Source organism: Lepisma saccharinum, chromosome 5 (genome assembly GCF_977018435.1).
Source record: "Lepisma saccharinum chromosome 5, izLepSacc3.1, whole genome shotgun sequence".
In the NCBI taxonomy this organism is placed as follows: Eukaryota; Metazoa; Arthropoda; class Insecta; order Zygentoma; family Lepismatidae; genus Lepisma; species Lepisma saccharinum.
Genome location: NC_139233.1, coordinates 18,459,243 through 18,486,275, shown reverse-complemented (window position 1 = coordinate 18,486,275; position 27,033 = coordinate 18,459,243). Strand labels below are relative to the sequence as shown.

Sequence of the window (27,033 nt, the reverse complement as noted above, 5' to 3'; positions counted from 1 at the left end):
AATTAAATCCATATAACATACATGTTACAGTAATTGGCAATAAACATAATAAAGCATAGAACCTACCAGATGACGTAGTGATAAACTTGTCGCCTTGTAATCAAGGGTTTCCGGGTTCGAAACCCGGTGGATGAACACGGTGGTTGGGATCTTACTTTAAACTGTATCCAGTTCCGATTAGCCTATCTGTCAAGTGGACTTAGAACAAAACGTCAAATAATGAAGAATAGTGTTGCGAAATGTTATTTTATTGCACTACATACGATTTAAAAACAGTGTATATACGAATGGAATACCACAAACGTTTTTTTTTTAATTATCAAGATTCGTACTGCTTTTAATTCCACGAAGTTTTCTTTATTTGATAGAAAATCGTAATTTCTATCAAATTTCAAATACCATATTCCATATAATTGTAACTTAGTGTTTGATGAATACAAAACTAATTATCATTCATCATCTTCATCCTCATCCTCACTATCTGATTCTTCTTGCAGTTGATCTTCGTCCCAAACTTCATACAGTTCATCCTTCTTAGGCGGAGGGTTCATTATGTCAGTTACCAACATACATGCCAGACAGATCATCATCATCTGCAAAGAACCAATAAGGTATGCTTAAGCTTCAGAGGCTAGCGAGACGAGAACACACATTGGTTTCTTCAATGAGAAACCGCGTCTCGTTTCCTGTTTCGTTTCTAGTTTCACATGCTTGTATCATTCTCATTTTTAAAATAAAACATTGGGTGCGCTGAACTCGGAGATTTCTTTTATAATGTGCAATAATATAGAAGGTTGAACCGTCTATATGTGTCCGATTTTGACGTCTCGCCTACTTTAGGAAAAACCACGGGACCACCAGCGGTTGTCCTCGATGTGAGCACCATGGGTCCTGGCAATAGCCCTGCACCGTAACTTCCATTGTAGGAGGCTCCGTTGAAGTACAGGAACGGAATCTTGAGCCACTCCTCCTGGCAGGCTTTCGGGAGGCCACGGACAGTGGTGACACGACGAGACGAAAGTGCTCCTTTCAATAGGCCAAACCCGCAAAAATCCACGGGACTGGCATCAGGTGACCTCACTGGTATGTCCTGGAAGGAAATAGCCTGGATGCCGGTGTCTGCCGCCATTTGTTGGATAAATCTCTGTGTAGAACTAGATGTATGTGATGAGGCCTTATCCACATGCACACGGACCTGACTTATTGCATTTCCATACAAAGGGGGCAGATCGTCTGTATAAATTGGTGTGAGGATATGTTGCTGATGAAATGCGGAGCTGATTTTGCAGTTAACTTGCCTTCATAGCAGTATCCCGCGACAACCAGAAATTCCTTCGCGAAACTTGCTTTGCACTGACGGATGAAGTCAAGACAGGTTTTTGCATCTCGTGGGGTGTACGTTACGGCTCGAATTTTGCCACAATCGGGCCGCGTCCGAATCGGCAGCAGATGTCACCTGAAGCACCGTTCCATCCGGGGACTCAGCCAACCTCCGTTGTCCGAATTCGCGGCAGACGTGGAGTCGGAGGGGAGAGCAGAGAGGCGCGACAGATGCATCAGCACGCTTGAACTCGCTGTGACCCTCGCTTGGCAGCCATATTCTAACTTTCACTTTGTACAGACAACATTTACTGATTAGACGATGTAAAACTCAGTGATACTTTAACATTTTATCGATAATACTGAATGTAGAAAAATTGTAAATGATGAAATAGCATGTTACATTTTTAATATGAGTAGTAAATAGGTGGCAATCATTGTGATGTTTGTTTGGCGTCTGCCTTCTGCTTCCGTGCGGTGCGCCTGCGCCCCAGAGCGCGGTGGGTGAAGTTCGGGCTGACACCTGGCGGGAAAAGTGACAACCGTACTACGAGGGGACATGTAGATTCGGACGACTTGGACGTGACTTCGACGGCACGCGAGAGCAACGGGAGACAACGGGACGGAGCGCTTGCCAATCCGGACACTGCCTTTCTCTCCCTCCCATGGGCCGCAGTGAGGAAGTGTCCACGGCGTTTAAACACCATCCGGAGCTTTAATTTGTCACGTAGGTTGCGGTTCACAGTTGACTGTGCCACGTGCACTCGTCTTGCCATCACACGTTGCGTAGGAGGGTTTTCCTGTTGGGCCATTCGGCGCAACTTCCGAGCTACAGGTGGAGTCACCACAGTACACGGTCGCTTTCTACTCCCCTTTGTGGGTGAACGAAGTGCTGGAACGTCGTGGTGTTTATGTCGATGAATTATGTTCTTGATGGTCGTTAACCCCAATGCACATCCATTTTCCCCGCACTGTTTTTGAATCTGTGTCACGGAAAACTTCGCGTGGAAAAGTGCTAGGACGTAGCCTTCCCAAAACCGGTTCATCTTGGGAGTCATGATGCGCACACCACACACACGCGAACTTGGCGCGATACTAGAGGTCTTTGGCTTTCTCCTGCTGTTTGAATCATTCAGATCGGTCGATTCATGAGCAGGGGTGAAGGTTTAAAATCGGACACATATAGACGGATCAACCTTCTGTATATACCCTAAGTAGGCTGACGAATTTTAGGCTTTCTTTTAACTATGTTCGTCAAAAGTGCTTATTTCGCAGATAACTGCATTTTGAGTGTTTAGTTCTTTTTAGGGATGAACGATATCGAAAATTTGATATCGCGATATATCGTCACAGACGATGCGATACGATATTTTTCCGTATCGTGATATCAGCGATATATCGTTCCCATGATATATAACGTCAAATATCATGACTATATATCGCTAAAATATCGTTACCATATATAGCCAAATATCGTGACGATATATCGCCGACACGACATATATCGCCAAATATCGTGACGATATATCGCCAAATATCGTAACGATATATCGCCGACACGACATATATTGCCAAATATCGTGACGATATATCGCCGACACGATATATATCGCCAAAATATCGTGATGATATATCGCCGACACGATATATATCGCCAAAATATCGTGACGATATATCGCCGACACGATATATATTGCCAAAATATCGTGACGTTATATCGCCAAAACATCGTGACGATACATCGCCGACACGATATATATGGCCACAAATCGTGACGATATATCATCTAGTTGATATCGCCTGGACGATATTTTTTCAATATCGCGATATAAGGTCTGGATAGAAGACACCATTCTGAAACTGACCAACCTTATCGAGCCGAGACAACAGCAGACTGTTTTCCACTTGAGTTTTCATAGAGTACTGCTGATATTTTACGTGTATTAAAATGTTCACAAGAAATTTGAAGGTAGGTTAAATAAACATTAAGTTTGAACTTGGCAATAGAAATTTGGTCAAGTTTTCAATGTTACGAGTTCGATGGCTCATTTTGTGTATGAGTTCTCGGTTTTCTTATAATGTAAATGAACCAATTTTTTTCTAAATTACGTGTATATGTTTTCATAACATGCAATGACCCAGGTTAGAACCAATGTTTTCAGGTACTTAGTTGACTGATTGGTAACATACATAAATTTGGATAGCTACCCACAAAAGCAAAGCTCCAGGAATAGAAACAGAAATACGCCACTGAGTGGGCATTATCCCCCCCTCCCTCCCCAAAGCAAGAAGCACAGTCCCTGAGTAGAACAGAAATACAAATCTTGGTTTAAGCACTGTGCGAATTAACGGAGGGGGAGGCGTGCCGAGATTCCCCCCTTCACGAAAAATTTCATCATCGGGAGAAAACAATTATTTTTCTCCCTGCCAGGCATGATTTTATCCGCCTGAAAGAAAATTAGATTGAAAGCATATTCTGCAAAAGTATTTCTTAACTATATGAAAAAACACATGGAAAAATCATCCGTGTCCATTAATGGTCCAGTCAACAAAAATGTCTTGCCGAAAAGTATGCAGCCTTCTGGATTAAGAGGACGCCATTCTGCAGCTAAACAACCTCACCACTTCCACTTAAATGTTCAAGGCTTAGTGCTGATATTTTACATAAAGTGTTCAAAAGAAACTTGTAGTAGGTGACATAGAAATTTGATCAAATTTTTGGTGTCATTAGTTCGAAAGCTTGAGTTTGGGTTTTCTTAGAATGTAAATGTACTAAGTGGTTCTGAATTACGTGTAAATTTTACCTAGGTTAGAACCAATATTCTAACGTACTTACAACCGCAAGACAATAGTTCAGTTTACTCACTGGTAAAACAATATACAAATTTGCATACCCAAAAAGCTACCCCCAAAAATAAAATCACGAATACTCCACCGAGTGTCCCCCCGCCCAAGCAAAAAGCTTCATTCGCACAGTGGATTTCAGTATCTAGTTTTCTTGTTTACCGGTCTTGTCCCACACGGAAATACCTACCGTAATTATTGACGATACAATAGAAAACGTTCCAACGATCAAAACAGCTTTGTTGATCAAGTCCTTGGCCACTTTGTAGCATCCTTTCCTAAAAGGTGGGCTGTTGACGTCATCAGGTTTCGTCAGGCACGTCTTGGGATATTTGAAGTTTATTATTTCGTTGATTCTGTCCGTGGCCGTCGACAGAAGATCTCCAAGCCAATTACCCATTAAAGGAATTTTGCTCAGGGCAGCTTTGATGGCGTTCAAAATGCCATTTAACGAATACTTTCCAAATAAGCCGTAATCATTGAAACTGTCCAATCCGCAACAGTGATTCTGGCGAAAGAAGAAATCGAAAATGTATTACATTTAGAACACTTTTTCATCACATAAATGTATTTTTTTTCCAATTTGTCAAATACGACGATTTTCGTAGACATTGTGTATCTTGCTGGAATGGAGACGATTTTGGTCTTGTAAGGATGCTCTTGTCCTTGCGTGAAAAAAGTTAAGAATTTCGTTTTGGTTTTCTAAAATCACTTCATCAAACACCACAACGCACAGTGATCCAGAATGCGAATGAAGTCGGCAAAAATAGAAATTTTGACTTTTCGGTAAGGGAATAAAACATTACCACTTATGTAAACAACTAAATGGGGCATGAAACTGCCATAATTTTTTTTTTGTAAATTTATTATTTGTTCTTGTTTTCGGGCCTCAAAATGGCGGTTCCTGAAAATGGAATTTTCGGACTATATTTTGTAGACTTATTACTTAAGACTACTTTTTTTAAGACTTGTTGTAGCAATTACTTTTTCGCCGGACAATATAATTGTGCTAGGTAGACTCACAACTTCTCAGTAATGCACAGGAATAGAACACATATATGAATTACAATAAAATATAATGTTATTATTTTTGACTTGAAAATTCAAAAGTTACCTTGAGTTAACATAGCTTTCGCCGCTATTTCCCACGAAGATTTCAAAAGCAAAGGATACTTTAAAGCAGGGGTGCCCACAGGGGGGTTTCATGACGCGCCTGCGTCATGGGAATTTTTGGGGGGACAAGCTTTTAGACCAATTCTATATATGTTCACACAAAAATGTGGGGGATCGTATCGTTTGATTGACTTGTTTTTTATTTTTAGTTTTGGTTATTATATTTAGTTTTTCTACCTACCAGTGGGTGATCGCGGCGATAGGGTTGAAATGAAACACCACCTCTTATGCTTTTAGAATCGGTTTGGATGGAGGGGTGAGACGTGCTGTTCGCATTAATACAATGTTAGTCGAGCAGACAAACTGTGCAGAATAAGGTTCACACGAACAATGGCAGTGAACCTAAAGTATCTAAAGTATCATATTGCTTAAATATATCTGTATTATACAGTGACGCAACCACAGGGGGCAGGGGGGTTAATGCCACCCAACCTTCGACGGAAGTCAATTCTAGGGTAGCAAGGGGGGACAAACATTGACGACCAAGGGCACCTGCAAGGGGTCACAGAGGAGTACTTACCCCTTCGATTTCCAATTTTATGCGAATAAAAATACATTTTGTTAAATTTTCTTGCTTGCTTCGCTCGCATTATCTGCTTTTCTTGTTTTCGTCAAGTTCAGAGCTGTAGCTAGAGGCGGCGGGAGACGGCCATGGGCGCCGAATGATCTAATAGAAAGTTGTAAAAGAGAGAGACTGGCATGGCGTCCAGTGAAATTATTTGCGCCATATTAAATCTATATTTTTTCAATTGTAAAAATTGGATATAAAAATTTTCTTGCTCGCTTCGTTCGCATTCTGCTTATTTTCTGTAATGTGATGTATTTAAGTAATATGTGTTGTATATTTGTATTGAATAAGCTTTGAATGCGTACACAATTTAGTGTTAGCTTGTTAATATGTATTTTCTTATTTTATGTCGCTCCATGTTGCATATGTGTAAAACATATGTTGTACGTGAAAGTTACACATGCATCTTCGGAATGCATTTATCATTCATTTTCTGCCATTCAAAAATACAGTTTGTGTGCTTCATTTCCATTATTAGGTAATGTGAAATTGACGGTGTTGAAAAAATATTTCAAATCGTCTGTTCCAAACAAATGCTTTAGCACAGACTTCTATCCTCTTTTTGAGTAATTTATGAGAATAATAACGTCTTTGATATTACTACTACTACTACTACTACTACTGGTAGTAGTAGTAGTAATAATAAAGCCATTATTAATGCTATTATTATTATTATTATTATTATTGGTACGTTTATCCTGGTACTTGCTCCCCCCCAGACAAAAATTCGTGGTTGCATCTCTGGTATTATATTTTTCCGCAAATATTGTCTGACAAAATTAATTTGAGTAATTAATTCGGCATAAACGGGGGGAATGTTCTACCTTTTTTTCGGGGAGTGCGTCATGGACATTGGGGAGGAGGGGGGTTGGGCACCCCTGCTTTAAAGTATTGTGAAAACGGCACGGGAGAAAAGTTTTGCTATTTTTCACAAATTTAGCTTATTTGCGAACGTGTGCTCCGTTGTTAATGGGTCAGTTGGCAATCCTGAATCAAACGTGGTCAGGTGTGCGCGCACTAGGGAAATAGGTCGTCTCCGATTTCGCTATCAGCTGATGCTTAATACATATAGAAATAGTGTAGTGTAACAGAAATTTATTCAAACATTCCCAACAACTCCTAACACCTCCCAAAACCTTCATCAACACCCTCCCTAAAAGTCTCCCCGAAGACTCGGCTGTGTAAATATTACCCAGAAGCAAAATTACTTCGTAAATCCGAGTTATAATTACATTCAAGCATTTGATTAACAATATCTTCATTGGTTAAACTAATTGTATTAATTTTGAACATCTTTATTGTATTTCACAATTGATAAAAATGAGAGAAAAGATCATGTTTAAATACCAAGCTGAAACGCAGGAGCGCAGGTGTGGGTGGAATTTACACAGGCGAAGTTTCTACGCCCTGTGAGGGCAACTAACGAAGCGTCATAGCTGATTCAAGGTCATGACATTAGAAAGTGTTTACTGGAAAGGTACTGAAAAGGGTCGCCTCAGGCACACTCATTGGTATTGATGAAAGAAATACAGGGTGGGCCAAAAGTCCCTTACCACCCCTTGTAAAAATCGTTTTAGTGGAAATTGATGAATAACAACCATGTGTGACCACATTAGGCCTAGGGGGAAGTCATAAGGTGGGGGTGCCCTTGACGGCGGCCATCTTGGATACAAGTCCAGTTTTGTAAATGGGAAGGTAGGCATGCGATACATGATTTTAGGAAAAATATAAATATGCTGACCAAGGCAGTAATTTATTTTATTAAAAACATAAACTAAACGTAACGTTTCAACCTTCTAGCAAGGTCTTCATCAGACTCTGTATCAAGTACAAAAGTAACAAGATACCAAAAACAGGGCATTATATAATATACACAAAACATTACTCCCTCCAGACTATTAGAAAGTTGTTTTGGAACTTTCTAGCAGGTGGCTTTCACTAGTGAAACTGTACTTTCACCTAAAAGGCTAAAAATGAAAGTAATGTTTTGTGTATATATAATGCCCTGTTTTTGGTATCTTGTTACTTTTGTACTTGATACAGAGTCTGATGAAGACCTTGCTAGAAGGTTGAAACGTTACGTTTAGTTTATGTTTTTAATAAAATAAATTACTGCCTTGGTCAGCATATTTATATTTTTTCATAATCATGGAAACAAGGCTTAATCGTGTTATAATTGGACATTTTCCAAGGCTGATGAGGAAAATTAACAACTGGAAGGACTTGAAGAGGAAAGAAATACACAAAGACGAACAAGAGAAGTTTCTGAGAAAATGTTTGGAGAGAGGCACAGCGCCTAAAGGATTAAAAATAAGTAAGAAGGGAGTGGTTTGCAATACCAGGATATGAAAGACATTGGTTCAGAAAATGGAAAAAGAACTGATATGGAATGAAATAAGGGCAAGAAGAAAGGAGATAAAAATAATAAAGGAGAACCTTAAAAGAATTGAAAAAGCTATTGAAGATGGTCTCACCATTTTTACGAGAGAATATACATTTTACGAAATGAAAAGCTGGCAGGAGAAATTTAGAGAGAAAATAAAAATAAAGTTGAAGAAGAAAGGAGAGGGACTAGGATGGAAAGAAGAAAGGGGAGAAGAGGAAGAAGAAGAGGATACCAGAAGAAGAGTTGTGGTAATAGGGAATGTAGACCTATCAAAAGAAGAGGAAGCTTTTTTAAAACTAGGAAGAGGTTTCAAAGTTAAAGAAAGAAATGTAGATTACGAGGAAGTTATATATGACATTGAAGAAGCAGTACTCCATATAAAAGAAGAACCAGCTAGAGACAGGATTAGAAGAAGAACAGCAGCCATACTGAAGAAAGAAATGGGAATACAAAGAAAAGTAGATAATTTGAGTCAGAAAGAAAGGGAAGGGATGAAGTAATCAAGAAAAGAAATAATGTGGTGATAGAGCAGGCAGATAAAGGAGGAGCAATTGTGGTGATGGAAAGAGAATGGTACGAGAGGAAGTTTGAAGACCTAAAAGAAAACGGATATGAGGAGATTTGTGGAACAGAAGAAGAACAAACTATAAAAGAAAGGGTCATACAAGACTGTAGGAGGAGTGGATTCAAGAAATGCATAAAGGAGACAGGAAGACTACCAAGTTTGAAGGGCTTTCAAAGATACACAAAGAGGAGATAAAGTTAAGACCAGTAATGAATTGCAGAAACAATATTTTGGAACCTTTGGAAAATAAATTAAAGAAAGTTATTGAAGTGTTAGTAACACAGCAAGAAAGCACAGCAGTTAATAACAGTGAGCAAGTAGTAGACCTCATAAAAGGACTTAAGTTAAATGAGATGAAGACGACAATGTTTAGCTTAGATGTAAAAAGTATGTTCCCAAACATCAAGAGGGGACACGTTTTGGACATTATTAAAAAGAGAATGGGAAAGGAAATTATAGGAGAATGGGATAGTGAAAGGGTAGTGAAGGCGCTGGAAACCATTTGGAATAACGGTTACAGTATAATGGGAGATAAAATAATGTTAATGAGTGAAGGACTGAATATAGTTTCTAGCCTAAGCCCCGCATTGGCTGAATTAATTAGTTATGAATGAATGGAAAAAGAAAGTGATCGAAAAAGGAGGTGACAAAATAATTCTGTTTTGCAGATATGTGGACGATTGTTTTGGCATATGGAAGGGAACAAAGAGGCAGCTCGACATTTTTGCCAAAGAAATACAAGATGAAGAAAGAGGGATATTATTGGAACTTGAAATAGAAGAAGAAGGCAAGTTAAGCTACCTCGATATATTGATGAAAAGGAAGAGAGGAGAAGAAATTGAAACAGCTTGGCATCAGAAGAAGTGTGCAGCAGGGGTATTCTGCCACGAAAGAAGTGATGTAAGTGAGGTGACAAAAAGAAATTTCATAAAGAATATGGAGGACAGAATAACGAAAATATGCACGAAGGAATGTGATAAAGAAGGCAAAATAAATAGCCTATGGAAACAGCTGGAGAAGAAGGAAGAAAAGAGGAATGGGAGAATTGGAAGAGAAAGAAAAAGAGAGAAGTTTTGGAATAAGGAGTATGGGGAAGACCACAGAAAAGATATGCAAAGTGCTTAGGAAAGCGGGCATTAAAACTTACATGAAGGGAGGGAGAAGCATCTTAGGAATAGCGAAGAATGCGAACAAGAAAAAGGAAAACAGAGAAGAGGAAGAGGAAGGGATTATCTACGAAGTAAAATGTAAAGAATGTCAGAGTGTGTACATAGGAGAAACGAAAAAGAGACTGAAAGATAGGTTGAAACAACATAGGGATGATGTACGACTTAAGAGAGAGAGAAATGCGATATTTAAACACACGAGAGAAACAGGACATGACATACAGTGGGATGAGGCTAAGCAGATAGGAAGGAAGAAGAGAGTGCTAGTGAGGAAATGGAAGGAGGCCAAGGAAATAGAAAAGGAAGGTGAAGAAGACCCAATGAACTGGAATGGGGGACTGAAGATATTGGAATGACTATTAATTAATGGACACTCACAAACATCCATGTTCAGGCCAGCCATCGAACCCGGGATCCCTGGCGCCATAGCGCAATGTGCACACAACTCAGTCACAGGAGCCGGCATATGTTGATTGGTATTTGGTGAAGTGTGCATATTTCATGTTTTTTTTTTTGTTTTTTTTTTCATTTTTAACATTGGAATCCCTAACTTTCATTCCGCAACCACATTGATGTTTATCATGTTCACTTAAAAGTGAAATAATTCCGGAAATTTTTAATTTTATTTTCCACGAACTGTGTTTCATCGTTCCTCACATTTGGGTCAATTCATATCAAATTAAATAAAAAACGTTTGCCTGACAATATTTTCAAAATTCGTTTTTTGTTGTTGTCACCCCTATGGAATGCTACACATAATTTCTCTTTTACTTCGTTTAAAAACTAAGGCTAAGCAGATAGGAAGGGAGAAGAGAATGCTAGTGAGAAAATGGAAGGAAGCCAAGGAAATAGAGAAGAAAGGTGAAGAAGACACAATGAACTGGAATGGGGAGCTGAAGTTAAACAAAGAATGGAAGAAAGTTTTAGAAAGAGTGGAAAGGACAAGAGAGAAAGAGGAGAGGAGAAGGAAGAAAATGAAGGAAAAAGAGCGTGAGATATAAAGCCCAATCCACATTCTATATGGAAGTATATATTTTTAGCCTTTTAGGTGAAAGTACAGTTTCACTAGTGAAAGCCACCTGCTAGAAAGTTCCAAAACAACTTTCTAATAGTCTAGAGGGAGTAATGTTTTGTGTATATATAATGCCCTGTTTTTGGTATCTTGTTACTTTTGTACTTGATACAAAGTCTGATGAAGACCTTGCTAGAAGGTTGAAACGTTACGTTTAGTTTATGTTTTTAATAAAATAAATTATTGCCTTGGTCAGCATATTTATACTTTTTCATAATCATGGAAACAAGGCTTAATCGTGTTACGATTTTAGGCTAGAATTTGATAAGAAAAACAATGGTGAAGTCGTAATGTTGAAGGCCAAGGTATACGCCGAGAAGATCAGGAATGTTGCTCACCTGGAAGAAAGGATATTTGCAGCCTGTGCTGATATTTTACCTGACACACTTAGCAGGATCATGGACAATTGGGGTGAACGACTACACACGTGCGTGGCGCTGGAGGGCGCTCACGTAGAGCACCATATGTAAAAGTGTGATTCCAATATTTGAATGCCTGTAACTTTTTAACAAATGAAGATTTCAACATTACGACTTCACCATTTGTTTTCCTTATCAAATTCTAGCCTAAAATCATGTATCGCATGCCTACCTTCCCATTTACAAAACTGGACTTGTATCCAAGATGGCGGCTTTCAAGATGGTCGCCGTCAAGGGCACCCCCACCTTATGACTTTCCCCTAGGTTTAATGTGGTCACACATGGTCGTTATTCATCAATTTCCACTAAAACGATTTTTACAAGGGGTGGTAAGGGACCTTTGGCCCACCCTGTATTTCAAAATCTTTTGGGTCATTTTTACCCATTCACTTGTCATTGCGGGTTAATGGTGATGGGGTGTCATAGAAATCCACGAAACATTATTCCTGAAAAATCTGATGAAGATAGAAATGATCAGATTAGTCATTTATTTCATTCGTGTTATATTGTATAAATTTTAAAAATATCGCTTAAGATTGTGTTTAGACCGTTAGTGTTGATATGTCGCGGTGCTGCAGCAAAGTATTTTAAGGATATGAAAACTATTGCCGAAAAGAAAATAATTTTCTTAAAAATAATTTCAGTTGACTTTTCAAAAATGTGGTGTTTGTAGTTGCCTTTTCTTCACTCTATGCATTCTCAAAAGCAGATTACCAGTTTTGAAGAAAGTACCGACAAAAATTATAGGTGATAAACTGAAGAGCTTCGCCGAGGAAATACGTCTACGGAACTCGCATTCACCACCAAAGTGCATTTAAAGGAAGAAGGAAAGATATCGGAACTAATAAATAAATATTATTTAATGCCTTTAAAGATTTGATAGGAAGTCTGTTTTCCCTTGCTTTAAACATCTATTGCGCATAAATTCATTTTAACGATACTTCTCACATTTACTATTACTATTACTATTATTATTGTTATTATTTTATTACACAGAACAGAACTATCATCTGAAGAGTTCGAAGATGTTCCTTTACTTAAAAGCCACCACAACGCTACACTACAACACGCGGGATCGAACGAACGCGACGCGACGGAACTAGCCCCGAATCAACACCCAAACCCATTGCACTCCCCCCCTTAGCTCTCTCTGCTGGCACGCGACCTTCACTGTAGTGTAGCGTAGACCACGCCTTCCTCTGCGACAAGCACCGAGACCGATAACTGACATCAATGCCGCTAGGATTACGTGGGTAAAAATCGCCCTTTAAAAGATTGTGTGATAGTTATGTATTATGGTGATTGAAAATTACGTCAATACGTCCGTTTTTCTTTAGGGGTTAAGCCCCGGAAGCGCCAAGGGACGAGACGCCACTGAGAAATAGAAGGTTTAAACACATTGGTGCACCATATCTTCTATACAAGAGCTGCACAAAATGAAAACAAAGGCATTGTTGTGTCCAAGTTTCGCTACTTCTTTGTTGCCCTCCATTCAATATAGCTTCATAAGGTAGGTGGACCAAAAGTGGCCATAGTGAAGCTACTAAGCCAATTTACAAACTTCTAATGAAATATAAATTTCTAAATTAAAAAAAGAAAAAAAATCTGTAGCCAATTAACAACTGTAAATCCGCTTGTAACTTAAAAAAAAAGAATTACAAAATCTTTACATATGGGCCACCTTAGGAACAGGGGTACCAAAGGTAGCCACTGCTTACAGTTGCTTAGAAAATGTTGCTTAGAACAAATTAATGTTTATTATTGTTTCAACAACTTATTATAGGAAATAGTTGGTCTCAAACTTTTGATTGTTGATATGCATTACATACAGTAACGACAAATAGCCGACCTTCGTGGCGTAGTGGTTAGCAGAGGCCCTACAAAGCCCCCGTTTCGAATCGTGGCCTGAGCATAGGTGTTCCTTGTCAGTGTCCATTAATCGATTTCATCACATCACTCATTCTCAACTTCGTGATTAGCCAAAAGTTCCAAAAAGCGAAGTAAAATAAACCAAATCAGCCATGGGCCACCTCTAGAACTCGCGTCTGGACCACATTTTTAAACATAAATAGGTAGCCTATCGTTGCTTTGACAAAAAAAAAATGTTTACAATGTAACTACATGATCAAAAGGATAATTAAACTAGCTTTCAAACTATGTATAATATGTAAGCATTCGTTAGTTTGAAGAATGTGAACGCACACTTTATCGTAGGGTCTGTGCTAACCACTCCTCCACGGAGGTCGGCATTCGGACCCCTGTTCCCAAGGTCCCACATATAACAGCCTTGTAATTCTTTCTTTAAAACAAAGTTACAAGCAATTTTGCAAAAAATATCCATTTGGTACAAGCTGTTAATTACTTATATGAGTTATTTCTTACAATTTCAGAAATTTATCTCTCGTTAGAGGTTTGTAGATTGCCCTAGAACAGTGGTTCTCAACCTTTTCCAGTTCAGGACCCACGTTAAAGGATATTACACTTCATGGGACACATGAGCATGGGCTCAGGCAGAATTACTAAGGGTGTGCATCCACTTTATAATCATATTTTTGATCGAGTATTTTAAGAAGCCCTCTTTTAAGCTTGCTCAATCAAATTACATATACTTCATTCTAGGAAAGTAAATATGTAATTTAAAAGACTACAAATCTAGTAATTTAGATGTAATAGGTTTTTAAGATACAGTAAATAAAATTTCGAGCCGTACTTCGCGACCCACCAAACGCCACCTCGGGACCCAGCAGTGGTCTTAAATATTACATACCGGTATGATGATTTCTTGTGTCTCATTTTCTTCTGTCATTCTCAATTATTACAGTTTCCGTTTCTCAAAAACGTAATTGTTAAATATTTCCAAAGATTGATGTTATAATCGTTACAATGGAGCATTTCCTTTAATCCATATTAATTACTTACCTTCTTTTCCATCTCGCCCCATTGCACACCATTCTCCTTCAGATCATTGAACTTCGATTTCATCGCTTCGTACATTTTATCCGCCCTGGTTTGGATACTCATCCTGTTGGTCAAGGCCATTCCTCCTAAACCTATTTGCATTATGAGGGCGAATAACAAACATCCGATGGACTGAAACACAGACAGAATGACGTTACAACTGACATAAATCGAATTATCAAAATAACATTTCTTTAATATTCCTAAGTCTTACACATAATTCTGCTCAAATATGTAATTCATTCTATTGTAAAATCTAACTTCCTTTCAATTTGAGTTTCAGTTTTTGTTTCAAGTCTGCCTTAAGTATTGAAAGGTTAATTGGGACTGAACCTACAGTTTAAAGTGAGATTCGAGCCACAATGTGTCTCCACCGGGTATCGAACACGGGCAGGGACGTCGTTAGCGGGGTGCACGCGGGGGCACTGGCCCCGGCAAACGTCCACGTGGCCCTAGGAAACTGTTCTGTATTTACTGGAAATTTTACTTTGATGTCAAATGTTGCAAAATAATTCTTCAGTAAATTTTGCTTGCAGTTTGAAACACTTCTTCAATTTTCAGTAGCACGAACCAGTGGCGATTTCTCTGGGTGTGTAAGTCGTGCGTCAACGGCCAAAGGAAAATGAAATAAAGAAGAAAGTATCTGTACTTTTATAAATTACGATTTTGAGCGTTTTTCTTTAATTGTCAGTTTCGAGCGCCCGGTAGTTTACGAACGCGGCGCAGCGCGCAGTGGTTGTCAGGCAGGCAGATCGGTCCCAGACTGCCAGGACGTTGGAGAGGAAGTACAACGTCTTACCACTGCCGAAACATAGGATGACCGCGCATGCGCATCCTGCCACCCACCACCATGGTTAGCTTCTCAAGGCGTTGTATTTGTTCCCAACGGTTTGGCTTTCATTCACCCCGCGTTCCGCGTTGTTTTGCTCGTGATTGTTGTGCATTATTTTTTAAACGTGTGGTGTGAAGTGATGTGATTATTTTAAGATGGAGAATAGTGAAAGTGTTGTGCAAAACTATTTAAATGATTTATTTTCTTCGCTTTCGTATTCAGAGAAGAAACAAGTGATTGGCAATGGACGACCATGTCCGAATCTCACGATGTCAACATATGTTAAAGGAAAAAGTGGTGCTGGAAAAGGTTTTGAGAGACATTTTCGAAAAGAACTCTATGAAATTTCAGACTGGCTTTGCGGGTATGATGTGGTGAATAAATTTTACTGTTGAACATGTTTATTATTCTTAGGGGAGTGCGGGATCCCGAAAAGTCGGCACCGGGATCGGGAAAAAAAATTCCTGTCCCGATCTCGACTTCGGGAAATGACTTCCCGACTTTTTCGGGATCCCGAGCAGTCGTGAAATACCGAATGGTCATTGTAAAAAGTTGTTAATTCTCGATGTTTTCGGCATTGCAAATGTCTGGAACTTATCGGAAAATCTTAGTTTTTGTATCAGAAGTGCAAAAACAATCACTTAAGGTGAAAATGACGTGTAGAATTCGAGTTTTCAAGAGCTTCGGAAAATTTCGAACATTCCCGAATGTCGGGATTTAAAAAATATCCCGTCCCGACTTTCGACTAAAGCCCCTATCACACGGAACTGGATTTCTAGTTAGAATGCTCTAGTTGACGCTGGACTGGCTACCCATTTGCTAGTTTTCGCCTCACACGGTACTTGTTATACCGTACTTGTCGATAGTCTTTCGTTCCCATAATGGCGGCCGCGCGAGATGTAAACAACGTATCACTTCACACTTTTAAAATACGATAACTATCCAACCGAGTGGAATATCGCATCGTATTAAATGGTTTTAGGCAGAGAAGAATGGCGCTGATTAAATACATACTTCACAACGTTTACTATACACGTATGGAAGAATATTTTAGCTTTTTCAATTGTAAACATGCCTTTTGTGTTGTATGCACTCGGAAGCCACAGACAAAAAAAGGCTACTTTACTAACTCACAGAATATCTTCACATGGCCAAACTTTGCTCTGATTGGCTGTTCCACAGAATCTAGTCGTAGAAGTTAGTAGCAATTAGAACATGTCCTATTCCTCAAAACCAGTCAAGCAGTCAGCCAGGCGCCCATGATTTCTACCTAGAAAGTCAGTTCATCGCCAACTAGTTCGTGTTTTAAGTCCACTGTATGCACAGTAAGGCTAATCGGGGATCCGAACCACTATGTGCCTCCACCGGGTATCGAACCCGGGACCCTTGATTGCAAGGCGGCGACGCTACCACTAAGTCATCGAGGAGGCAGAGAAAAACTTACAATTAGTCAGTAAAATTAATATTGAAGGACAATGACTGCGAAGAGTTCTTTCATTCGGTTGCGCGTGGTCATCACATCGAGTCCCATAGTTTCGAGAGCAGAATTTGCTTCCATATCGCTTTCAAGTACTTCCCAAATTGTCCTCACGATGTTGGAACAGCACAGAAATTTTGGAACTAATACAAGCAGGCACATACCCAGGGAAGGGGCTCGGGGGCTGCAGTCCTTTTCAGAAATCCTACAAATATCTGATTTTAATAATGTGTAGTAGTAATTAAATTTACTTCATTAACAGGATTAAACATCTTGTATATGGTAAGTTGCAATATATCAAGAAATTCATCTTCAGCGCATTTACTCCTCCCCCCAACCTTTTCGTCTTTAGATGGCGGCTGCCGATAACGGACAAGCCCGTTCCGAAATCAAATTCTGGCTACCGGTCTGACCACCAGCGATCGAACCTTGAACCTTTCTATTGATTGATTAATTAAACTGGTGTTTAAGTCCACTTTATGCACAGTAAGGCTAATCGGGACTGGACCTACAGTTTAAAGTGAGATCCGAACAATTATGTGCCTCCATCGGGAATCGAACCCGGGACCCCTTGTTGAACCTGCCGAACCAAAGACGAGAGCGTAATCATTTGAGCGTGTGGGAATTTTGTTTTATCCAGTGCCATCATATATTCAGTTTTCCACACACAAATAAGATTAATTTTAAGAAATTAGACGTGTGAATATAATTTCTTATCGTCATCATTTCTCAAGTGAACAATCAGATGCCATAGAAGACTCAGGCCCGCCCTTGAACTAAGAGATACCGAATTCGATTCCGGTATGAACTGTATTCATGAGATGCCTAGTTTGAACTCATTACGCACACATTTCATATTTGTACTGTTGCAAATACTTGTAAACCTGGTTCCAGCACTGTATATCTAAAACCACGGAAAAGGGTTTTATCTACTTTTCAATTTTTTTCAGCAAATTTACAAATCTAAAGACTAATAACATTGTTCTTGGTGTATAAGCCATTAAGCTAATGAGTTCATTCTGCATTTAGTTTCCCGAATAATATCTGTGTATTTCGCGAGAGTATATCCGTTGACTGTTGGGGGCTACAGAAGAAAATGATGTTCCTTTCCAATTTATTGATTGATTGAGTTGGTGTTTTAAGTCCACTTTATACACAGCAAGGCTAATCGGGACTGGTTCTACGTGTAAAGTGGGATCCGAACCACTATGAGCATCCATCGGGTATCGAACCCGGAACCCCTTGATAACAAGGCGACGATGCTAGCATGCGTCACCAAGAAGGCCCTTGATCCTTTTCTTTCGAAGAATGTATGTATACAGCATAGGCATATATGGTGTATAAATAGTTTGTTAATTTATAATATACTTTGATAGAAAAAATCTTACGTTTGCCCCCCCCCCCCACCAAACTGATCAACCTAGCTACGTCCCTGAACACTAAATTTTCCATGTATTGCTGTTAAGATATTTCTAAATATGGATTCAGATGTACGGAATTCTTGGATAAATAATGAAGAAAAAAACATCAAAATATCAATTTAACTTTAACTTTAAGAACGTTATCTAGGAAAATAAAATTGACTTTAGTGAATTTTTATCATGTTCGACTTACAGTTTAAATAAGACGCTTCTGGAGTGTGTATCCGCCGGGGATTGAACCCAAGATTTCTGTATCACAAGGCCTTACGGTACTGGCAAGTTCCATTTCTGTGCTTTGACTTCCAATAGGAATGTTAAAAAGCAGAAGTGTCCACGACTGTACTTCCTTGCGTGAACCGCCGCGATGAAGATAAATAGATGAAATGGAGAACGAGGAAACAAGGAAATGTCAGCACCTTGCATGGATTCAACCAAAGATACCTGGTTTCGTTCAGCGGGGACCACTACTGTGCACACCCTCACGTTTGAGTAATTGCTACAGAAACACAATTTGCAGACATGTTGAAAGCATATATAAATCAAAGGGTGTCCTAGTTAAAAGTAGCCCAGCGCGGATCAATATGACTGCAAACACGGCAGTGCGATGCCAGTACCCGATTGTGTACTGGTGACCTTGAGTATCTACCACGGTTCCTGTTACAATGGACCACTCCATTTTTCTGGTGCAATGAAGCCATCATTTGCCTCATAGACGAATGTCTTTGTGCCGGATTACTTTTACCTGGAACACCCAATATTTCACAGACATAGGTAATCTTTAAGAATATTAGAAGTCTACTTACAAGCTGCATGAGGTTAACGTTTGACTTATGAGCTGCAAAACCCGCCAGAACACCCACAGCTATTAAGAAGAACCCAACCCCAACTAGCGCTTTCAAGGGGTAGTTTACGCCCAAACTCATTGCTTGTAGTTCAGATCCGTGTGTACCCTGAAGGTAACCTCCATAACAAATGAATATGAATCCCACTGCCTATAAAATAAAAGAAGAGAGAAGAATGATGTTAAATTCAGTGGCGTACGCAAGGGGTTATTTACCGGCTTTAAACCGCCCCCTTGAGCTTTTGAAATATTATAGAAAATGCTGTAGAAAAAAATTAAAAATGGCTAATTTATCACAGTCAAAGATCTGTGGCAGTAATAATAATATTAGTAGTAATAATAACAATATTAACAATACTAATAATAATAATTTGAATTATTATTCCCATGCATCATGGAGAAAAGCACAACATTTCAAATACACGCATCTTTAATAGTGAATGCCTTGAAAATAAACATGAATTCTTGAAAATTAAATATGAGGGAACTGTTTTATAATTATAAAGTTGTTTTGTACATCAGCTTCAACAATGTTCAAAGAACATGAATTTGTTTCTGTGAACAATGAGCTTTAACTGAATATAGTTCTTGGTTCATTGTAAGCTGCTAATGTAGACAAATGCTAGGCCTACAAGAATACACAATCACCAGCCTCCTTCCCATTGTTTGCGCGGTACATTTGAATTTCTGAATTCGAACTACAATAAGCTTAACTATTGTGAAATGTTTTGTTGGTAAGAACAACGAGACAACCAGGTGTGAATTATCGTCCCCGTGCATAGTAGATTTTGAGAGCGGTATTGGTGCGTTTCACATAAATCTTTACAGTCTAGTTTGGGATCCGTCGATATGTCTAAACAATCTTTGCGGCCGCAAAGTTCAATTTTGCAATTTTTTTTGCAAAAAAAGTCGTGCAGTGACTATCGCGAGAATTGAAGCATTCCACCAAATAACGCTGTGTGGCACTTTTGGGAATCTGCTGAGTTACCAGTGAAATCATGCTGCTGCTTCTACAGGCTACAAGCTGGCCAGTCATAAGGTCGGATGATGCCCAAAGATCCCTTTGTGAACTCTTAAGTGATGTTGAGTCTACATCCACATCATTAAATAATCTTCAAGAAGTGCTTTGTGAATCACCTGGAAGTGATACATGTGTTGGAATGTCTATAAACTTACTTTTGAACAAAAACATAGACTCAGTGGAGTGGAATTTAGCAACATGTATTCTCGCGCCTCATCATCATCCTGGCTGAGTTCCCATAGGTAAAGGTAATGTAAATTTCCCCGTGCATACAGCACCGTGTTATGAAAGCACGTGTAGTGGTGTGGTGGGCCCCCACACATTCTCAATGTCAGCCATTTTGCAGGTATCACCCCAGGGTTGCGCGGGAACAAGGCTGGATAAATTCCAACCAATTCCGGTGATCTTCGGCGAGGTTGTCAGACTAGACTACCGCGGCTCCTTGGATGAGTTTCATATTTTGATTATACCAATTAATTTAATATATTTGATTGTTTTTATGGATTATCATAACTAAATAACCGTTGACTAGACAATTACTTCGTAACAAAGAAACAAAAAATGCTCCTAGAATTTGTTAACAATCGAATGTCTAGAAAATAATTTTGTTCTATTGCTTTCATAAATATATTTATGTAGATCTCTACTACTTAATAATATTAAGTAGTTTGAGAAATAACCCCCCCCCACATTGATGAAATCCTGCGTACGCTACTGGTTATATTGTTTCATAAATGAACAAGAATAACATATCCCACATAAAAAGAAAAGAAAAAAAATCAGAAACACAGTTTCAGCTACTAAACGCACGGCCTTGAAATTAGGCGGTTGTTGCCTGTTGCCACGTCGGAGAACAACCCCGTGTGTTTGGAGGTTTAAGAGAATGAAAGATCTCATTCTAGAGTTGGTCTTTGTAATCCATGTGATACAAACTGATACTATATGCTCGAAAGGTCAGGGATGGAACAGTAGTGCCCCGGAGAAAGTTCGGTCTGACGCTCGAACTATACTCTGTCCCAGCTAACTGTGGAGCAGGCAAACATAAACAAGTCTCTGCGCAAGTAGTGACGCGAGACGGCTCCACCAATAAACACTAAGAGGAACGGAATTCAGTGTGTTACGCACCCAAACGTAGCGCCGTGTCTTATAAAGTGGACATTAGATGGCATCACGCCACAAAAGTATTAGGATCGTGGATTACAGAAACATTGGGTGTGCAAACTGAATAAAAGTGATGTGAATACTGAAGCTAATTGTGTTTGTGTTAATCAATGAACTCAGAATAATTATGAAGTGAAATCAAAGAGAAAAGATCAAATGATCGCCACATATAACATATCTTCATGGTAGTAACCCAAGAAGAATTCATGTATGAAGATAAATGGTTGTAACCCAAGAAGAATTCATGTATGAAGATAAATGGTTGTAAACCAAGAAGAACTCATGTATGCAGATAGATGGTTATAATCCAAGAAGAATGAATGTATGCTCATCCAAGAAGAATCCACACATACATATGCAATCAGAAATCTTCAGAAGAAAAACCCTTTAGAAGACGAAGCATTTAGAAGAACAAGCATTTAGAAGAAGAAACATTTTGAAGACGAAGCATTTAGAAGAAGAAGCAATTAGATGAAGAAGCATTTAGAAGAAGAAGCATTTAGAAGAAGACGCATTTAGAAGTAGAAGCCTTTAGAAGTAGAACCTTTAGAAGAAGAAACCCAAAGTCCTTAGAACAGTCACAACGAAGAAGGAAGTACAAAAATATATGACCATTAGCTCAAATTGTAGAAAGAAAAATCTAACCCAGTGTGGAACTTGTATTATGCAAATGTCTTTCAGAATATATTCAGTTTATTCCTTCTGTAGTAGGTAAACCTTGTGTTTTCTTGGACCAACATAAAACGTTAGCTCCTCAAATCTTAGCCCTTGGTATCTTTTGCTCTACTCCTGTGCTAAGCTGGCATTATGCTAAAGTAAGTCTCGGCGGTACGTGGCACAATTTAATGGTGACCAACGTGTGAGTCTCGACGATGATTAGAGGTTATAAGCAATGTTAGAAACTTTTAGTTGGGAAGAAAAAACAAAGCAAAATGGAAGAAGGAAAATATACATGTTGTGAAGAGTAAGGAAATAAGGAAGAGAATCCAGTGTAGGATATGTGAAGGAATGAAACACTGGGCATGCGAAGGAATCAATCAGAAAGGAGAAATACGAGAAAATGTGAAAGGGGAGACGGATACGAATGTAAGGAATGTAGAAAGGCAAAGTTAAAGGAAGTGGAAGGAAAGAAAGAAGAAAGCGACATGATGGAGATGCTGCATAAAATGATGATGAGGATGAAAGAAAAGTTGGAAGATAATAACAGAACGTTGGAGGATAAGATGGAAAATAACAGCAAAAAGATGGAAGATAACAGAAAAAAGATGGAAGATAACAGCAGAAGGATGGAGTATAAGATAGAAGATAACAATAGAGAAATGATGATACAAATGGAAGATAACAGCAGAAGGATGGGGGATAAGATAGAAGAAAACAACAGAGAGATGAAAGAAAACAATAGAAAATTAGGCGAAATGAAAGAAGAAATGAAAGGAGAGATGAATTTAAAAAATAGAAAGTTAGAAGAAAAAATAGAACAAAATAAAAAAGCAGTTGAAGGAAGAATAGAGGAATGTCAGTAGAAATGCACAAATACGGAAAGGAAGGTTATAGAAAATAATGCTCAAATAGAAATCAACATCTCCAGAATAGATGAGGCAGAAAATAAAATAGAAGAAATGAAGATAATAACAGAAGATAGGTTAGTAAAGGAAACCTTAAGGCTCAAAGAAATGAGGATACAAGATGTCCGAGAAGTCAGGGAAGAATTGGAGAGGAGTGATGAGAAGATGAAAGCATCTGCAAGCAGGTTGAACCTGGAGCAGTTAGGAAAGGATAAAATTGATCTTCACACGAAGACCAAAGAAGAGGAATCTGAGGAGAAAGTTGGTGTTAAGAGGCAGAGCATTGTTATTAATGAAAGTGATGCGGTATACGACGAAGAATACGACGAGAGTATAAAGATAAATGATATATGTGAAACGGAGAAAATTGAAATAAAAGAAAACTGCGAAGAATATAGCATAAAAGGAAATGCCGAAGAAGAAATAAATGAAAATAAAGTTAAAAGAGACAACGAAGAATATAACGCATCAGTGGAAGAAATACAGTCAAAAGCCAAGGAATACCAAGATAGCTCGGAAGAGGAAAGTTAAGGGTCAGAATGTATTATAGAACAATGTAGAGACATCTTTAGTCAACGGCCAGGATTTACCGACGAATATGGAGATGAAACCAAGGAAGATACTGATAGACTAAAGGTATCCATACAATATTCCATACATTTCGTAGAAAGAGAAGGAGAGGAGAGGGAAATGCGGAACTAAACCGAATGGGAAAAGTGCGAAGATTCTAATAGTATGAAGATTTAGTCTAAGACAGGTGATCGCCAAGTGCGACGAAAGTGTGAGATCTGTGATATAATTGAACAAACAAGCGACGACACCAGAGAAACAGTTTCAGAATTTATCTAGTTAAGCCGAGCAATTATACAAACTAATAAGAAAACATGCAAAATGGAAATGGAAGAAAAATAAAAGTAGGAGAGATGTTGAAGCCACGTAACAAAGGAAAGGAGAAGAAGGAAAAATATGAAGAAAAAAGTGGCTGATGCCGTACATAGAAGAAAGAAGAAGAAGAAAACAAATGAACAGCATGAACTTGTGAGAAACGGAAAAATAAAGTAAGAAGAAAACAGTGGCTGATGTCGTACCATAAAAGAAGAAGGATGAAGAAGAAGTAGGAGAACTTGAACAGGGATAAGAAACATTTTTCTTCATCTGCAATGAAATTTCCGATCGAAAAATTTTATCCCAAGGGGGAAGATTTTGTGTTACGCACCCAAACGTAGCGCCGCGTCTTATAAAGTGGACAATAGATGGCAGCACGCCACAAATTTATTAGGATCGCGGATTAAAGCAACAATGGGTGTGCGAACTGAATAAAAGTGATTGTGAATACTAAAACCAAGAAGAATTTATGTATGAAGATAAATGGTTGTAACCCAAGAAAAATTCATGTATGAAGATAAATGGTTGTAAACCAAGAAGAATTCACGTATGAAGGTAAATGGTTGTAACCCAAGAAGAACTCGTGTATGCAGATAGATGGTTATAATCCAAGAAGAATGAATGTATGCTTATCCAAGAAGAATCCACACATACATATGCAAGCAGAAATCTTCAGAAGAAAAAGCCTTTAGAAGACGAAGCATTTAGAAGAACAAGCATTTAGAAGAAGAGGCGTCTCATACCGTTAGGCATGGGGGATCTTTTAGGAATGTAGCTCACTAATCATCATTCATCTTTGATGGTAAAGCACTCTCTGCTCGTGGTGAGCTTGGTGGTAAGGCGCTAGAGGTACTAAATTTACACACTTGAATGGCAACACATGAAACTTGAGTTTCACACCCCTAAAGACTGGATCAGCATGGCTAATGTAAGGATATACCTGTCTCTGTAATGCAACTGAAGATCTGCTGGGAGAGGTTATGCTTGTGACTGTACGTAGAGTCTGACTTGCGACTAGCGTTAACACGTTCTCCCTAGAACCTCCTCCTCTCTTTCTATTCAATCGTAGCTTGCTCCTCAATAACTGAATTCGAACTCACCTCGATCTCCCTGCCTTCCAGACATTTATTGCAATTCAATTTACTAATCAAATGCACAGTCAGGACTGTAGCCTCTTCCTGGAATTCGTCCGTATACCGCTGATGACCAGGAAGAGCTTCAGTGCTGTCTGACACTGCATTCCTGAGCTGTTTCTGAATATTTCCTGATTGGAAAACTATGGTTGAATGACTGGAAGTTGGAGTTCGTTGTCCATAATAATTAAAAGCTACGGATCGTTACGGAAGCATTTAGAAGAAGAAGCAATTAGAAGAAGAAGCATTTAGAAGAAGAAGCATTTAGAAGAAGAAGCATTTAGAAGAAGAAGCATTTAGAAGTAGAAGCATTTAGAAGTAGAACCTTTAGAAGAAGAAACCCAAAGTCCTTAGAACAGTCACAACGAAGAAAGAAATACAAAAATATATGACCATTAGCTCAAATTGTAGAAAGAAAAATCTAACCCAGTGTGAAAATTGTATTATGCAAATGTCTTTCAGTATATATTCCGTTTATTCCTTCTGTAGTAGGTAAACCTTGTGTTTTCTTGGACCAACATAAAACGTTAGCTCCTCAAATCTTAGTCCTAGGTATCTTTTGCTCTACTCCTGTGCTAAGTTGGCATTATGCTAAAGTAAGTCTCGGCGGTACGTGGCAAGTGGAGTGGCGGAAACCGACTGCAGTTACCAGCCTTCCCAGCAGCGTGGAATGCTTCGCTCTGGCCACTCGATTTCCTTCGCTTCTCTGACGCTATGCGCGGTGTTGCTCCACAGTTAGCTGGGTCAGGGTATAGGCAACGCAGCCCAGTCGACGTAGTGCACGGGAACCAGCGACTTTTGTCCCGCTGTCGCTTTGCTTTTCCCACATGTGGCACCAGTGCAATTGCGCCCAGCCGCCTATTTTCATGACCGTGCATATAGCTTAGACTTGGAAAACTTATCAAATCGCACGCACACAGAAACCCAGGTTTGGTTCAGTTAGCTAGGACGGGATTCATTTGGTAAAGTTACCAAATCTCACACACATACACAAATTTCAGTTTGGTTCGGTTAGAAAATGATAGGTTATATTTCGTTTGGTTGTTAGCAAGGGAAACCTAGGTTTGGTTCAGTTGGGTTACAGTCGACCTTTGTGCCGGAATGATCATTGTAACGCTCTACGTAACCAGAGTTCCTAGGTTCGAAACTTGGTTGAGACATTCAGGTATCATCGTCCATGTACCATTCCATAAGTTCATCATTCATCTTCATCGTCATGATTATCCTAAGAGGCAGAACTGTCACGTAAAACAACCAAAATAGGAAGAAATAAAAAGTTGACTTATCCTACCAATAACAAACTAAACCAAACGCAATAAACGTAAATCATACCTAATAAAGAACAAAACAAAAAAAAACTAGTGTGAGGAAGTAATTATTTGCAATACATTCCAACACCTGTAGCTGTTTAAATACATGCTTTTCTAACCCTTACTTAAGCAGGACCCTGTTTGAACACGATTTGAAAGAGTTACAGTACCACCGGGTACGAACAATTGCATTGCTTCCGCGAAAATGAACTTTTATTACACTCAAAATTAAGATCACCCTGTATTAAAATAAAGTATTAATCTATCAACATCAAAAGCCAACTTTAAATGTATTGCCTGCGTAATAAGTTCAACTTACTATGATGAATGCATCTCCATAGAAAAAAAATAGTTTTTTCATATTATCTTCTCATACGTTGGAACGTGGCTGGAATTTATGAAATACATTTACAAGATTTTTTCTTGTAGTTGTTACAGTTTGCATTTCTGTCTTCAAAAAGCAGAAGAAAACGTGTTTCTTTATAGTAAACTATAAAACAAGCACCTATGTGCAGATTTCGATAACAAACTGCGGGAACCAAGTTACTTACATAACTGGTTGTTCAATCAGGGACACTGAACGCACATTGGTTATAGATAATTGACGTCAAACACGAGTAGAAATATCACGCTCTCAACTGTAGTGAGATGTGATACAGGGGCTTATTGTATTGTATGGTTAAATTTTTCAACAATAAAAACCAGAGATATACTACATTACAAGTTTCATTAATTAATTATTTACATGGATTTAATGCAATCAGCGGAGATGGAATATATACGAGGGGGACTAGTTGGAATAGTCAACGTACTAAACGACGTCATTTGGAGTCACTGACTTTGCGACATTATAACTTTAAGGGGGTTCTAGAGCCATGCTATATCATACACCCAAATTTCTAAGGATAACCGTACA

At 38.8% G+C, this 27,033-nt stretch overlaps 1 protein-coding gene across 1 annotated transcript; it reads right to left on the bottom strand.

Annotated features, from left to right (window-relative positions):
- Positions 1–258: 258 nt before the first annotated feature.
- LOC145988244 (uncharacterized) lies at positions 259–26,632 on the bottom strand. The gene is made up of 5 exons (XM_083123107.1): positions 26,437–26,632; positions 19,005–19,193; positions 14,433–14,603; positions 4,355–4,672; positions 259–593 (listed from the first exon to the last, which is right to left on the bottom strand). The coding sequence occupies exons 1-5, from the start codon at positions 26,476–26,478 to the stop codon at positions 450–452; spliced, it is 864 nt and encodes a 287-aa protein (XP_082979233.1). The 5' UTR covers positions 26,479–26,632; the 3' UTR covers positions 259–449.
- Positions 26,633–27,033: the final 401 nt, after the last annotated feature.